Source organism: Neofelis nebulosa, chromosome 3 (genome assembly GCF_028018385.1).
Source record: "Neofelis nebulosa isolate mNeoNeb1 chromosome 3, mNeoNeb1.pri, whole genome shotgun sequence".
NCBI lineage: Eukaryota > Metazoa > Chordata > Mammalia > Carnivora > Felidae > Neofelis > Neofelis nebulosa.
Genome location: NC_080784.1, coordinates 175,392,696 through 175,409,574, shown reverse-complemented (window position 1 = coordinate 175,409,574; position 16,879 = coordinate 175,392,696). Strand labels below are relative to the sequence as shown.

The 16,879-nt window shown below is 46.5% G+C and overlaps 1 protein-coding gene across 5 annotated transcripts in view; it reads left to right on the top strand.

Annotated features, from left to right (window-relative positions):
* Positions 1–16,168, top strand: part of TBC1D1 (TBC1 domain family member 1) — a 216,860-nt gene extending 200,692 nt beyond the window's left edge. For 4 of the 5 annotated variants that reach the window (XM_058722869.1, XM_058722868.1, XM_058722870.1 and 1 more), the window contains 3 exons: positions 4,863–5,032; positions 11,576–11,749; positions 15,667–16,168. In XM_058722869.1, the coding sequence (XP_058578852.1) occupies positions 4,863–5,032; positions 11,576–11,749; positions 15,667–15,870 (548 nt within the window). In that variant the 3' untranslated portion in view covers positions 15,871–16,168. Of the gene's footprint in view, positions 1–4,862; positions 5,033–11,575; positions 11,750–15,666 lie in introns of those variants that run through there. The other variant, XM_058722872.1, reaches the window with a different exon arrangement.
* The last annotated feature ends 711 nt before the right edge of the window (positions 16,169–16,879 follow it).

Here is a 16,879-nt window from a genome sequence, read left to right as displayed (position 1 = left end):
AAGATTGAAACAGGTGGGAGTGGGGGTGGGGAGAGTTGATGTTAATGGTTTGAAAATAGCTCAAGAACCGAATTACACCATTTGTGAGAAACCGTTGCATTCCGCCAAGGGGATTTGGATGGGAGGGTCAGCACTGAGTTCTCCCCCCACTGCCCCGCGCCCCCACTTGCAAGTAGTTCTGGGGTACCCTGGCCAGAGAACTGTGTCTGGAAAAGTCTTCCTTTAGGCTGCTTAGGTAAGAGGACAGCAAACAAAATGATTCGGAAACAGCCCTCCCCCTGGAGAATATTCGCATCTCTAAAGCTCATTCTGACGACTTCATAAGTTAGAAGCTAAAGCCATCAAAAGCAGGGTATTTATATTACGTAATCAGTGGTGAGTCTCAGAGGCTCTTATACATTATGCATAATGATGCCAGTGTCTGTAACTCCTGGATCCCACAGACCCCTGCCGTACTAAGTGGGTGCATGTCCGGCTGGCTGAGGCTCCCCAGATTGTAGGCAGGAAGTAGGAACTTGAGGCAGGACTGTGTTATGTCATTTTGCAACAACTGTTGGGGTTTTTGTTTTTGTTTTGCACAGTCTGTTCCATTTATCAGTACTTAAAACCAAACCGTTTTATTATTAGTAGGTTCCATAGAAAGGTTTTTTAGAAACCACTTCTGTACTTAGCGTCGGTCGGCGACTTAAACCGTGTTTGTTTAGCTCCGTGACGCTCGATAGCTTAGTTTTAATTGCCCAAACCTGCCATTCATACGCTAGTCTTTTTTGGCCTGAAGCCCATTTCATTGTAAGCCTTTAGGCCTGAATAAACCATAAAAACAAATGGACCTTTGTCAACTATTCACCATTTCATATGTAAGTACAGGATTCTCAGCTTGCGGACAGCATAGCTCGTATGTTAATTAACAGGTTGCTTCACATTAAGTATATGCTCTTTGGAGGCACACCAGCCAGCGATGCATGTGCCTTAACCTTCACATGGTAATCACACTTCCTGAATGTCTGTCTTCTGATGGGGTGTCCCATAAGGTAAAATAGCCTCCTCCTGTATGTTTCCAGTTTGGGTGTAGAGGGGGCTTGGGAGAGCTGTTTACTCTGTTCACCTTCAAATCACATCTACCTTTGTAAAAAAAAAAAAAAAAAAAAAAAAATCTGAGAAACAGGACCGGCTCGCGCCTGCTGGAGGCGGCGGCTGTGGTGCTCAGCTCCTGGTGTTTGCTGAGGGAGACACTGCCAAGTAGAGGAGGGAGGAGGTGGGAGTGTAAAAATGAAGGGTTTGCAAAAAAAAAAAAAAAACACACACACAGAAGCCACCTGTACTACAGGGAAGGACTCAGAGAGGCTTTAGGACTAAGATTTAGGAAAACAAGATGGTTTAAATGGCCAGGAAAAAAAAAGCTCCCCAGGGAACGTGACACAGAGTTAGGGAAGTGAGTTTTTGTCAAATCTGCTTGTACTGTGTCTGCCGTCATCCTTCATTTTCCCCCCACCTGGTCCTGGGAGGAAGGTAGGGCTCTCATACCTGGAGGACTCCAGGCTCCCAGGGGAAAGTCAAGGAGAGGGATTGCCCTTGACAAAAAGACAAAGGTGGCTGGAAAAGAAATGCATGAGAAGTTGGCTTACTGGCCACACACTTTGCATTGATGGTTTCCCCCTGTAGGAAACTGCATCTTTATATCACGGGGGGTTTCAAATAGAGTTCCAACACATGTTAACACAATAACAGGGAAGTGTCTTCAAAGGAAAGTAGTAGCTATTTGCCTTGCTCTCCGCAAATAATTGGCAAAGTGGTGGAGTCAGCCGAAATTCAGGCCCCCTTTACTTCCTGCCTGATAAAACCCTTTGCCTGCTTCTGGGTGGCTCGAAACAGGAGAGAAGGGAAGTTGGCTGCAGTGTGGTGAGCAGGGCTTCTGTGGGGCTGCTGGGTGGCTCTCGCAGCTCACTTTCTTGAGCATCTGATTTTCAGATGCAGGAAATTAATTCACTTTTCAAGGAGATTATTGTTTTTGGATTTTTTTTGTTTGTTTGTTTGAAATTTCCAGAATGGGGGTGCCTGGGTGGCTCAGTTGGTTAAGCCAACCGATCTCACGGTCAGTGAGTTCAAGCCCTGTGTTGGGCTTTGTGCTGACATCTTGGAGCCTGGAGCCTGCTTTGGATTCTGTGTCTCCCTCTCTGTCCCTCCTCTGCTCATGCTGTCTCTCTAAATAAATAAATTAAATGAATAAATAAATAAATATTTTAAAAATAATAATAATAAAAATAAAAATTTCTAGAATGTAAACATGTAAAGATTGGAAGATGAACAAAAATGAAAATAATTCTTTACTGTTATTTAAAAATTATTTAATTTGGGGGGGCGCCTGGTTGGCTCAGTCAGCTGAGCATCTGACTTCGGCTCAGGTCATGATCTCAAGGATCATGAGTTCCAGCCCTGCATCGGGCTGTCTGCTGTCAGCACAGAGCCTGCTTTTGGATCCTCTCACTCCCCTCTCTCTGCCCCTCACCCACTCGTTCCACTCTCTCCTTCCCTCTCTCTCTCAAAAATAAATAAACATTAAAAAATGTTTTAAAAAAGTGCCTCCCCCAACTTTTTGTTTTGCTTTGTTTTCTTCATATAGTCCAGAAAAGTCTAAGTTTATAATGCTAGGGAGCACTCTCCTAAGTAGATTTGTTATAAAAACCAAGATCCTAGGAGAACAAAATTTGGAAGACCCGACGTCAACCTTAAGAGATCACAGATATGGGGCACCTGGGGGGCTCAGCCGGTTGAGAGTCTCTTCGGTTGAGGTCATGATCTCATGGTTTGTGGGATGGAGTCCTACATCGGGCTCTGCACTCACAGTGCAAAGCCTGCTTGGGATTCTCCCTCTCTCTCTGCCCCTCCCCTGCCCGTGCTCATTTGCTCACTCTCTCAAAATAAATAAACATTAAAGGAAAAGAGATTGCTGATATTGATTGCATATTTGATAATGGTCCTAAAACTTCACCAATAATTATGTATCTTAATTGGCTTAGATGCAGCACTCTAACTTTAAGGTACGCGTCTCTCAGAGACTAAAGGCACTAAGCTGTGGCATTCGGTCCGGTGCCATAGTCCTTTTCTAGGACCTTGCACAGGATGGCTTGGTATTCTGATAGATGCTGTCAATTTTTGTTCGGCTATAAATGTTGATGTATTGAAAGGAGGTCTCGCTGGCTAAACCACAGCAGCTTCACCTTTACCTTGTTTTGTTTTGGGGGAAATGTCATTTCTGTTTAAAAATACATCTTAGTTATAGTGCTATTTTAGATCTTTTTTATTTTCTATAGTGGTGAATTACATGGTTAGACTGTGTATTTTGTAAAGCAGACATTTCACAAGAATATTCTTCCACAGGGCGGTCTCGATACCCGTAATACTTCCCCTAAGAAGCTCACATTTCAAAGATCCCATCACTTCGCTAATTTATCTTCCCATCCTCTAGAGTCACACCTAAGAAGGAGGCAACCCTCCGTCCTTTCCAGCTTCCTGGGGCCTCCTGAGCCGTGAGCACTGTGATGTTTGTGAAACAGTGTGCCTCTGAGCTCTGTGAGAGAGTGGGGCGGACCTCGGCAGGTGGCACGCACCCTGGCACCGAGTCTGCTTCTGCAGTTGAGGCCTCGGTGAAGGTCACAGAGCATCTCCAGGGCTCACCCGGCCGGCTGGCACCTAGGTGTGCCCTGTGCACTGTGCACAGACCTCTCCGATTCAGACATCTTCCCTGTGTGTGCAGCAGCTTCCAGCCTCTCCTGTTTCTTGATGGCTTTTGTGTGCTATCGCACTGAGCCACCTAGAGACACCCAGCAAGGCTGGGGACTCCTCCTCTCACCTGCTAATGCCTTCCCCAACTTGATGGGATGGACAACTTCTTTGTCTCTTCCATTGTCCTGCAGCACCCCCACCACCCCACCCCCCAAATTGACAGGTGGCCTTTAATTAGATTTTTGGCTCTCATCATTAAAGTTGTATTTTTTTCTTGTATTGTTAACTCCAGTTGTTAGGTAACTTGCCTGAATATAGTCACCGAACAGTTCGTTGGTAGGGCTGTATGTTTTATTCTCAGAACAATTTGACTCTTTCTCGAGTGGCTTCAGCTCGTGAGGAGGGGGCACCAGGCCTGGACTGGCTGCTCGCCCAGTTCCCCGGGCCACTTGCCCTCCCTCGCACCGTGTACAGCCCATGTAGGGGTTGCTAACATGTGCCAGCTGTTCTAAGAAAAAGCTATGACAAGAACTAGAAAATAACTCTGACAAAGTTCTTTGAATTTCTCTGAACAAAGATGGTTTTCACTCCATTATTATGCTAAAATGTAGTGTATTGCAAGTATTTAATAATGTACTTTTGCAACTCTGCAGACATTTTATAGATTTTAGAGATCTTTTAATTCAATTCTTTATTTCAAAACAGGAAAGAGGAGCATTTTTAAAAATTTCTCATGTTTTATATCTAAAAACCTTTCCGTTTTACCCATAAAAATGTGTTTTAGTAACTCCTTTAAAATCCAGAGCATTTCTAGAAAAAGAGTGATAAAAAGTTTTCTTTTTCTCAGTTTAACTTCTGAAGCATGTTTGAATTTAATATGTTTTTAGAACAACAACAAAAAAGATTTATCTTAACCTATGACAAAATCTTAGCAGTATGTTTATTTATATTTCTTCTATTATTTGCAATATTGTCTTGACAACCTTATCTGAAATATCAGGCACTTAAAAAGGAAATAAAGTTTGCAATTTGGACTTACGTTTCCCACCATCCTGCTCTGATGTGTGGAAAAGAAAATGCAATGTTAGTTCATCAGAAATTGGTCTGCTTTAACTTTCTGCATTTCTGTGTTTTCCCAGATATGATCTTTCTTCAGGGATCAGAGGTCATATTTAAAGTGGCATTAAGTCTGTTGGGAAGCCATAAGCCCTTGATTCTGCAACATGAAAACCTAGAAACCATAGTTGACTTTATAAAAAACACCCTTCCCAACCTGGGCTTGGTGCAAATGGAAAAGACCATCAGTCAGGTATGATTCGATCCGACCTTCAGGCTTAAGCCATCCTGGATACGGAGAGCTTAATTTTCTTTTGATCGGGACCTATTTCCTACCACTTTGTATCCTGGGCAGTATCTTGTGTGATGCCCGGCATGTGGGAAACACATGTGTACACATACGAAACACATAGCCGGATGTGTGTTCAGTGATTCGGTGCGTGAATGTGACGGGGGTACGCCACATGGAAACACGGTGACGGTGTTCAGGTGGATAACCGCAAGCCACCAGTAGTTTCTTGTAGTCAAGAGGCTTCACCCCTAGTTGCTTGTTCTTCTGAAACACACGTGCTATTCAATGTAGGCTCTTACGCATGCTTTGATTTTTTCTGCTGCGTGGTATTATTTGGAATTCTCTAAAAACAACCCTTTGGTAGCAAAGTTGTGATAGAGAATATATATTCTAGAAGTTTGTTCCATGATGTGGTTTTTAAGATAGAAGTCAGCTCCCCATCTGTGACCTCAGCACTTGTAGTAGATAGCCGAACCATGAGGTGAGGGTGGATTGAGCCAGAATTACACCGAGGCCAGTTGTTAAATGGTCTGGGCTAGGGGCGGGAGCAGATTTTGACTGTGTATAAAGAAGAATCTACTAGTAATGATTGTTGACTCTGAAGGACTGAGCTGTTTGGCAGAGGGTACATCACCACTGGAAGTGTCCAGAGGCCGGATGGCTTAGAAAATGCTCTGGAAGGGATTTCTGCATCAGGGCCAATAGTCAGTCCCCTTCTAAGCCTAGAACTTATCTCACCTGCTCAAAATACGATGAAAACATAGAGCAGTCAGGTAAAAACAAGTAGTGAAACAAAGCTATTTTTTTTAAACAAATCTTTATTCTGAGGATGTCTGATAGTCCCAGAGAAATGATGCGACCCCAGTGGATTGCACCCACATGGCGTGTTTGTGGTCTCATTGGCTGCTCCTCCTTCAGTGTTGAGCACTGAGAAAGCAGCAGTCCTGACCTGGGGTGGGGTGGGGGCAGGTGGCAGCCGTGTGGCTCTGGGTCTCCACACGTTTCCTGGGCCTGTGTGAGAGGGCACTCCCTGCCTTTCCACTCTGCATTTCCGTTTTTAGTTAATTGATAGGCTCTGCATCTCTCGGTATTTTGCTTCCCTGGCACGTTTCTCTCCATGTGAATAGCTTTGGCTTGTTCGGGCCCTACTTTCTGCCAGATGCTGTGTGAATCTACATATACACATGATCTCATTTAATCATGACCAAATTCCTGAGAGGATAGATGGACTTAACCCATGAGGATCTCAGGGCCTGGAGAGGTAAACTCACTGGCCCACAGTCGCCCTGCTGCAAAGCAGGACGGGAGGTTTCTCTTGCCTCCAGGTGGTTTAGTAGCTACTCAACACCGCCAAGTGTCTCCGGGTGTCATTTAATTACAGAATTTTTCTCTATTTCACCAGTGTGTTAATACTGAATTCTCAGCTCTTTTGATTCTTTAACTTTTGGCATTCATGTGCACGGACGGACTCCCTGTTAGAGCTTTCGTTGCATATATGTCTACTTTATGGCTGCTGGGGCATAAAGCCTTGGCTACCTAAAGTCTGTGCCAGTGAATGCCTTCACTTTGCACCTGGCTCCAGGCTCTAAGACAGGCAGTCTCAACTGACATTCAGTTTACCTCCTAGATATTGAGCTCCAGAAAAGAATCCCATTTTTTCTCCTTTTCTGTAAAGAATATTTATTCACAGTATCAAGTTCTCTCTAAACATTGAAAGAATAGAAATGGACATAGCGTGGAGAGAGAACATTGTGTGTGTGTGTGTGTGTGTGTGTGTGTGTGAGAGAGAGAGAGAGAGAGAGAGAGAGAGAGAGAGAGAGAGAGAGAGTGTGAGAGATACGTTCTAGGCAACTGTCTTAAACTTGGCATCCTTTATTCTGTTGACTCCTTGAAAACCCTGGGGCATGTTTTATAATCCCCATTTTTATAGGGGGGGAAACTGGGCATAGAAAGAGTAACATGCCCAATGCAGTGGCAAAGCCAAGAATGTGAGGTGTCTCTGACACCAGAGCCCATCCTGTGCAGAAAATAAACATGTAATCCAGTAATTTCAAATGTGGTAAGAGCCACAGTAGTGCCTGTGCAAGGGCTTATGGGAGCCGGGCCTCGAGCTGGTGGAGTGAACATTGCTGATTGAGAATTGGGGGAGTTGAATTCAACTGGGCCCAAAGAATCAGCTAAGAACAGAGGTCACACATTTTCTGTCGTGGGCCATGTAGGGAGTCTTTCGGGCTTTGTGAGCCAGAAGGTCTCTGTTGCAGTCACTAGTCACTCTGTCTTTGAGGCACAAAGTCAACCAGATAATATGTACATGAGTGAAGTGACTATGTTGCAATAAAACTTTATGAAAACATGCAGTGGGACAGATGCAGTCCACAGGCCGCACTTTGCTGATGCCTGATCACAGGCAGGGGAGTGAGAATAGAAATTCTAGATGCCTCTGCAGTGAGCTTTGAAGGGGAGGGCGCTTGGGAATTGGGAGCAGCAGGGCAGACAACACAAAATCTGTTTCTGGGCCCGGATTTTCAACCTGCCAGAAGTCTTGACGGGAAGCTGTTAGAATGCCAGGCAGCTCACTGCCCCTCACCTCCAGAGGGTGCTCTGGTTTCAAATTCTACGCAGAGATGAGGCCTGGGGTACAGTGTGACTCCTGCAGCCTCAGAGGACCCCCAAGCTCAACTCTTGGAGGTCCACAGGGTGGAAGTGATAGACCTATTCACTGCACATGACAGAGCATTCGGTCCTGTGTACGAATGGGCAGAGTCTGGGTGGTCCTCTGTGATGGCTAATGGCTCCATCTCATTACATACCTTTTCTACAGGTGGCCTCAGCTTGAGCCCCTGGGATGCAGCCTGCATCCAGGACATGGTGGGGAAGGCCGCTAAGGATAGGGTTCTGTAGCTTTGGCTTAGTTTGGGTTGGCGGGGACCAGCCACGGCAGGGCAGGTCCAGAGTGGACAGTGTCCAGGGCAGAAGGACAAGGGTCTCTAAAGTCTCTGTGGCAGTTCCCCAGTGTGACTTAACTGTCTGTCATATGTGAGCTATAAAAATCCTCTGACCCAAGAAGGGGGAAACCCTGGGGATAAACAGAAGCGAAGAGGAGGAGGTCCGGTTTGTATGCTTGTCACGGTGAGTGCCGTCTGCCTTTGCAGCCTCATTGCCGTGCAGGGAAGAACAACAGAGTTGGAGAGGGACTTTGGGAGACAGAGCAAACAGCCTGTTTTCAACATCCTTTGGGCTACATTCAGAGTGTGGCCCCAGACCAGCACCGTGTGTCATTGTATCATGTAGGAACTTGTTAGAAACGCGGAATCTGGGGCCTCACCCCAGACCTGCTGAGTCAGAATCTGCATTTTAACAAGATCCCCAGGGTATTCACACACACTGGAACATTTGAAAAGCTCTGCTATGGGCAACTTCATTAAAAACACACTAGACAATTCCCTGTTCTAGTTGAGCTTGTAGGATAGAAACCAGAATCTTAACAAGGTCCCTTTTGTTCAGAAGACGCTCCTCAAAATCACCGTGTTGAGGCCGCCCCTTCTGCACCGGGAGGGGCCTTCACCGCTTAGGCAGTTTACTGTTGAAAATGAGCACTTTTTAAAAGGCCAATCAGTGCCATACCAAAAGGGTGGGGTACAGTGAGGAGGAATATTTTACCACTGGTATTGTTAAGAATTGCTTGCATGTGGTGATAATAAAAAGCAGACCGGTTTTTAGTTGGGTTTATTATTTTTAAATTCACTACAGGCACTGTACTCCCTGACTGCCGATACCGGGCACACTGCTCCACCCTCCAGCCCTTGGTATGCCACTGAGACGGACAGACAGACAGCTGTGGGGAGCGAAGGGTTCTGGAGGTTGGGAAGGTGGAAAGTATGTGGCTGGTTCTGCAGACATCAGGGTTAATGGCTTCATTCTACCGAATGTCCACAGACTGCAAAGAGAAACTCACTGGGTCTCCAATAGCAAATGAGCCAAGAACATAAACAGACAATTCACTAAAAAGGAGATACATCTAATAAGCAAATACCTGTGAAAATATTTCGCTTCATGCATAATTTAAAAAACACGTAACGCTCTACCTACTAGATTAACAAAATGAAAAATCTTAAGGCCAGTAGCCAGTGCGGAGGCCATACTGTATCTGGCACATTGGTATGTTGTTGTTAATGGCATTGTGAGTTGATGATTCCCATTTGGGAAGCAATTTGGCAATGTGTATCACAAGCCGGTAAAATATTCATACCCTTTGACTCAGTAATCCCATTTCTTGGAATGTATCCTTAGGAAATAATCCAAAATATGGGAAAAGCCATATGTACAAGGATGTTCAGGGTTGTCATTTAAAACAACAGAAACTTTGCGAGTAACTAGATATCCAGTGTTTGATGAATGGGTCCACGTGGTTATGACATGTCGAGCACGTAGAATAACGAAGCCATTGGTAATTACAGAAATGCAGAATCTAGAGCAACTTGAAAAACCACTGTTCGAGGACCTGGGCTCTCCTTTCTCCACCAGTCACACTCTGCCATGGTTTGAGATCAATTCTAGGGCGTAACTGCAGAATCAAGGGCTCTAAGTGTTTCAGCCGCCAGGAGATAATGGTGCAGTTAAGCAGCAGTGATTACGACCCAGGATGGCTCCTGGGGATTGATGGAGTCCTGAAAGAGTTTACAGCTTTGGGCCCAGCTGAGGGCCATTAACCTTAGCAGGTCGTCAATCTGCATTAAAGGCCACAGGTTTTGTTCCCAGGTTTTCCAGATTAGTAGCTCATTTAAAAAATCTCTGTGGAAGAAAAAAAGTGTGGGTATGACATTTATTCTGCCTCATATTTATAATTATACACAGTGCCACAGCAATCTCGGTTTTAATGTTTGTGGTTTCTACTCTGAGCTATTCAGAGGTTCCGTGATGCGGCATCCTTTGCGATTTTGCTGAAGCCCAGGGTTGAATGTGAAGCATGTGGAAGCAGCTTCCTTAGCTAAGCCAGCACCTGCTCACCTTGCCAGCATGTGCCGGGCACCTCCACGAGTTGTCTCACGTAACTCCCGCAGCGATGCCGGGAGGTGGGTGCTGTCACCCCCATGTCAGAGGCCAGGAACTGAGGCCGGGAGAGGTCATTCAGGGCGTCGCCAGTGGAGCCCTGCTTCAAGGGGCTGAGTCCGTTTTCTTGACTGTAACATAGAGACGATAATCCCTGCTGACCTCACAGGTACTCTGAGGGACAACAGAGACTCCGACCAGCGCAGCAGACTTTCACACACACACATGCCACGAACACACCGTGTATTAGTTTCTCGGCATAGAATGACTTTTGTGCCTAATTGGTACTGTCCACTGAATTAAACTGAAAAGCAGGAAGGTAAAAAACTAAATCACAAGGAAGAGAAGATTGTTGGGAATGGTGTGAAAGTAAACCTAGATTTTGAAAATTGCTTTCAGGGAAGGTCGGATTCATCTGTGTTTGAATGCTGATAGGGTGCCATCAAGGGAAATGAGTTTTCATTGATTTTAACTATGTTGGCGTTTCTTAAGGAAAGACAGTGAAGAGTCCTTTTGTGCCCTTCTAAAGTCTAACTTTGTCCTCTAAATGTGTGTTCTGATGGTGCTGGCCATCTGTGGTCCCAACGTGACTAAAGGCTCAGACCTGCACACACAGTCATGTTGGAACGTCACTTGTGTGCTGAGAGGCACGGCCCGTGGGGCTATCCCACAGCAAAGGTTGGGAAGAGAGGACGCGCCTTGGGCGGCCGCAGCGTCTGCCTCCTGACCCCCTCTTGAGCCCAGCTTCCATGCAGCTCACTCATCAGGAGAAAGTACAAACTTGAACAACTCACTTGCGCGCTTTGGGGCTGCTGTTCACACGGGTGTGTTTTGATCACTGTCACTATTCTAGGCAGGAAGGCAATGTTTCACATGCACTCATCTGTGTGGGCGGCATTTGGGGTTTGGCTCATTTCTGCATATCTTGTGTGCAAAGGAGGGTTTTTTAGTAAACAGTTCCATTACTTAGCTGTTCTTGTAACTCTAAAAAACCCAACTGAACTATAATTAAACTTTGACTCGGTGACTGGGCAAATAGGGCTATGATTCTTTTGTTTTGTTTTTTTCCTCTCTCTTTGACCCATAGCTGATGTATCTAACATAATAGAATTTTCAGAGAAAAAGGAAATAAGTACTGAAATAAGAACTAAAAATATATTTTTATAAGCCTTGTGAAAAATAAAGTTTTGGCTTCTGGAAAATGAGTATCAGAGACCCACACTTGTTGTTACCTTGGGTTTATTTCTAAATGCTGCTTTTATTTTTTCTTCCCAAGTAAAATTGTTTCCTTACTAATGCAGAGGGTTTTCCTTTTTTTTTTTTTTTTTTAAATGACTAATCGTAAGAACCAGGCATAGAGTGGGTACTTAGTGGATGCTTGTCGACATGGTTGCATGTGTGTGCACATGTATTTTTCTCATTTTCAGTGCCTGATGACTTTTTTGTGTATAACAGGTGTTTGAGATGGATATCTCTAAGCAGTTACAAGCCTATGAAGTCGAGTACCATGTGCTTCAAGAAGAACTTATCGATTCCTCTCCTCTCAGTGACAACCAAAGAATGGACAAATTAGAGAAGACCAACAGCAGCTTGCGCAAACAGAACCTTGACCTACTGGAGCAACTGCAGGTGAGCACGTGTATAAAGCAGCTTCCTGAGCCTGGAAAGCACAGTAGATCATTAGCGCGCCAAAGCACCAGCCGGCTGGGTTTTCCCACGACCACAGGACCTCTCTCCCTCCCCTGGTCTGTTTATAGTTGGGATCAAAGGTACCCCAGGAGAATTGGGCCTTTTTATTAGGAAGCAGACAGATTATCCTGTGCTGGGGTCAGACAGTCCTGGAACTTTCTGAGAGGCTGTCTCTGCACTTGATCCTTTTAGGAGAGAGGGACAGCGACGACCTTGGGTCCAGGATGCCGAGGGACTCTTTGCTGAATGCCAGCAATTGTGCTTTGAGTAATAACCAGAGAAAGGCTTGGGCTTCTGTGAGTGAAACAGCTAGGTCGTGGAGAGCAGTAACGCAGAAATCTACCTACAAAATAAACCAGAGCATGTGGTCATGATTTGGGAGTCCGTACTTCAAGTATTGGATTAATGAAGGACACTGTTCTTCCCTCTAGAAGCTTCCATTTTAGCATGGATAAATGTGCATGAGGACATACGGCGGAAAGGCAAACAGACGATGTGTACAGAAGGGTGAAATGGGCCAGGCCAGGGGTTGCAGTCCAGAAAGCCAGCTCTTGCTAGGTCCAGTGTTGTCCCTGCCCAGACTGCCACAAGGCACGCACTGCTGACCTGCTGTGTCCCGATTCCCTCATCTGTACGACGTAGACGGAATCCCTAACTGCTTAGCACAGCCCCTTTACCAATCAAATGGGACAAAGTAACCACATGGTGTACTTCTTTAGAGCCATAAATGGGTGGTAATGCTATTAATACTAAGGAATTGTTTGGGGGGGGGGTATTTTAAAAATTTTTTGAGCTGTTGGAAAGGCAAATACATATTTTTCCCCAAAGTGTGTACCTTATGGTGTTCCTGGGCTGTCCTTATAATAAGCTTTCCATCCTGACCTAAGCCTCTTATTTTTCTCCATAGAAAGTTGCCGCTTTGCAGACACAGGCTTGGCAGTGATATGAGAAAGGCCAGCGTTTGAGAGCTTAATAAATCAACCCTTGTCCAAAATGCATTCCTCCCAGCAGGGACTTACCCCAGGAGACCCCGGTGGCTATTTACTGTAGAGGAACAAAGAAAAATGCTTTAGGGAAACCAGTCCTAACTACCAGGCACATTCTGAAATTTGGCTGCTTTTTCTCCCCCTAAGACTGAGATGTCCTAACCAAAAATGTGCTTGCATACAGTGTCTCCAGGGTGTCTCAGCTGTAACCTGACGGGAGGCTCCAGGGGATAAAGAGCCTTATCTGGCCTGTAATGGTCTGCAGCTGAAGTGGTGATTTTAAGTGACTTCCAAACAAACAGTATGTCTCTGAAATAGAACCTGCTGGAATGTTTCTGACAAAGCTCAGATTTGCATTTGAAGCATTCGGCTCCTTAAGATAGGCAGTATGGGGCGCCTGGGTGGCGCAGTCGGTTAAGCGTCCGACTTCAGCCAGGTCACGATCTCGCGGTCCGTGAGTTCGAGCCCCGCGTCAGGCTCTGGGCTGATGGCTCGGAGCCTGTTTCCGATTCTGTGTCTCCCTCTCTCTCTGCCCCTCCCCCGTTCATGCTCTGTCTCTCTCTGTCCCAAAAATAAATAAAAAACGTTGAAAAAAAAATTAAAAAAAAAAAAAAAAAAAGATAGGCAGTATGGAAATAAAAGATTCAGTTTATTGGGCTAATGCCCATGTGATCTTTTTTGTGGTGAAGGGTGCACGTAATTTCACCTTGCCTCTGTGATACTATACCCCTTTCGTGACAAGAGGAAGCTGTGAAAAGTTGTTGAGATCTCTAAATTCCTCAAGAAAGGCATCAGGCTGTCATGCCTGACACCCTCCTTGGAATGGTCTTTCTTTGAGCAAGTGGCTCTGCACTTCTGGGGGTATCATTCAAGACTGCAGAGGTGCCCGCCCCCCAGCATTTGGGGTCCTTGCCTTGCTGGCGTGCCAGGGGCCACCAAGGTTCAGAAGACGCTGCTGTCCAAGAGTTGGGGCAGGGATTGCGGTGTTTGGGGGTGCTTGAAGATCGTTTTCCCGTTGCCATGTGTGAGTCACGTGGGTTTACTGTCGTGCAGCTAGACTACACATTCTCTGTAAGACTCGCACCTCCTTTCCTTTTTTTTTTTTTTAAACAGTTTTCAGAGTCCAAGCATAGGTGTGGATAGGTGTTCAGTATAATAGTTTTTGACCATAAATCTTTGGGGTTTTTTGCCAGAGTATCAAAATTGACCTGTTTTCTAGCTTTGCTCTGTTCATATAGTTTCCAGACATACCAAGGTCCCATTGATTTTCTTGGTAAACGTTTGATGTTATCTAGCTGCTGGAGAGCAAAGTGTTCAACCCGCTTTGTCCAGCAGCACATACAAGACGATTGCATTAATATACAAATGGTGCCGGATGATAATGGATGCACGTTTGTTATACTAGGCCGCTATGAGTCATCGAGTGGCAGTGAACTAGGTGCTGGGGCACCCATGTGCAGGAAGAGACGTGCTTCCTTCCATGAAAGTGCTTCAGTCTCACTGAGGAGACCGACGTTCACGTAGAACATAAAGGGTCAGGCAGAACCGCTCACCGCTAACTGGGTGGCACACTTGGGAATGCCATCGGCCTGAAGAACAAGGTGGACCTGTCCCAGGCCTTGACTTTGGGTGGGAATGTGAGGATCGCAGAGTACTCCTTGCAGGTGCGCACTGAGCGTGAGCACCTGCCCAGTAAGCAGACAGACTTAGGCTCTCAGTCCTTTCTCCTTTCTATTTTGAGTGTTTCAACGGCACAGCCAGAGCTAGACTTTGAGTCGTGAGTTGTCTGTCTGGCACAAGTGTTGTCTTGTTCAAAAACCTGTTTCCCTTGTTTTGAAAATGAGAGAAAAAAAAAATACATGTGCCATTTTCCCCACCCAAAATAAAGGGGAGCGTGTGCGGGGCTGGGCTGAGAGCAGCAGCTTAGGGACCTCGTGACCTGAGCACGGCAGGATGTAGCTGTTAGCTGAGGGATGGGCCGGGAAGGCCTCGGGGACGGCAGCAGGTGAAGGCCGGACTTCCTGTGGTTTTCTCAGGAAGCCCCTCAGCTTCACTGGAGACCCCTTGGTGCCGGAGAAGCCGGCCCTGCTGGATTGGGAAGAGGAGGGACGGTAGTTAGAAGCACCTGGGAAGTTCTGCCTCGCTGACACTGGGTGCCAGGTGCCGAGGATGCAGACTGGGTGCGAGTGAGGACACCGCTGATCTTGGTGGTGCTGACCGGGCAGTGAGACCACGCTCGTGGACCTTGTAACAGATGCTCGGACCTTCTGAGCACTCCGCACGAGTTCTGGGGGAAATGCCCGTGTTCCTGGATGTGCTGGTGTCTGGTTCCTGTCAGGAAGACAGAGAGGGTTTTGGATTCGAGGACTGATGCTGCTGGGGCCTTCACATGGAAACCGTTTGATCAGGGTGAAATCGGTCTATGTATGAGTATGTGTATCCGTACAAATAGGCCAGGCCGTGCTGCAGTAATAAAGAAAGCTCAACATCTCAGTGGCTTGGCACAGCAGGAGTCTTTTTGTCCCCGAAACTCCACCTCTTGTTCACGAAGCGTTCTTTGCCCATATCAGACCATCTTCCCTATCGTCAGTGATGGGGATCAGGCTCCCTTTGCGCCGTGAAGCCACTGTCTCAGAGTCACCACAGCAGGGGAAGAAAATGCTGGAGGCTCGCAGAGTGGCCCAGGCTTCCTGCAAGGGGACCTGGGAAATGTAGTTTTCCTGTGTGCCCAGAAGAACTGATGACAAACACATAGACTTATCTCTGTCCAAATAGGCCTCTGAGGTGTCCTCAAGGCTAGACAGCAGAGCATTCGGTGGATCCCCTCATGTTATCACTGGACAGTCCACATTCTGTTCTTCTGTTCCCCAGGTGGCAAACAGTAGGATCCAGAGCCTGGAGGCCACCGTCGAGAAGCTTCTGAGCAGCGAAAGCAAGCTGAAGCAGGCCACCCTCGCCCTGGAGCTGGAGCGGGCCGCCCTGCTGCAGGTGGTGGGGGAGCTTCGGAGGCAGACGGCGGCAGAGCCGAGCGGCCCGGAGCCTGACCTCGCGCGGCCCGGGCCCACCGGGGACTGACTGCACAGGAGACGGCTCCCGAGGAGACACTGTGGCCCTGCCCCAACACTGTCCAGGCCTTAACTGAGAGGGACAGAAGATGCTGGAGGGAGAGAACGAGGCACGACGCGTGCTTCTCAGGGAGGAGACTGGCTTGCCAGCCTGCAGACTGGCCTGAACTAAAACTTGCAAGTCATGGGGATGGATGTCCCGGTGTTTCTGTTGTCGTTTAGGTTGTATTTCGTCCTTCTCCAGTCCTGATTACTGTACCCGATAGGTTTAGATGGCATGGACGTGAATAAATGCACCTTTCTGTTTCTGTGTTGTTTCCTCTTTCAGTATCACTGTGCTCGCAGAGAGCATTTAGTGCTGTCAAGTTCAAGAGGCGGAAGGAAGGGCTGGAGAGGAGTCCTCTGACACAGATGTGGGCCCGTCGCTCTTCCACAGCAGGTTCGTGGGCCTGCAGCCTCCACGTCACCGGCGGGCTGTGTGGCTCGCCCTTGTCTGTCCTGGCTATGGAAGCCCCAGATAACCATTAGGACATCTTGACTTTATCACTGTCCTTGGTATTTAATGAAGTTTGCCTTTTAAAAAAATTAGTTTTCACTTTTTGCTTCGTTCTTAAGTATCAAGTCACTATAGATAAATGTTTTATGGGCAGATCACCAGTTTTTAGGCTCAAACCAAGTGTTACTAGCAAGCGGCCTGCATTTGTAGACTCTGAGATGTTTATTTCTTTGCGGGTTTTCATCGCCATTTATAGCCGTGTATTTATTTTTGCTGTTGTATGATACAGTGCAGCTGTGTGTCCCTCTGAGTCTCCACCCTTGGGAATTGTATACCCTGCAGGAGTAGCTGGGCACGTCGGGATTTTCATGGGTGCCAGAGATTCTGGGACTTTCAAAAAAGCAATCAGCCCAAAATTGTAATCAAATACATGGCAGCTGAGAGAAGTTTTCCAGAGGTAGGAGGTGTGTTTTTTTAATTTTTTTTTTAATGTTTTCATTTATTTTTGAGACAGAGCATGAGC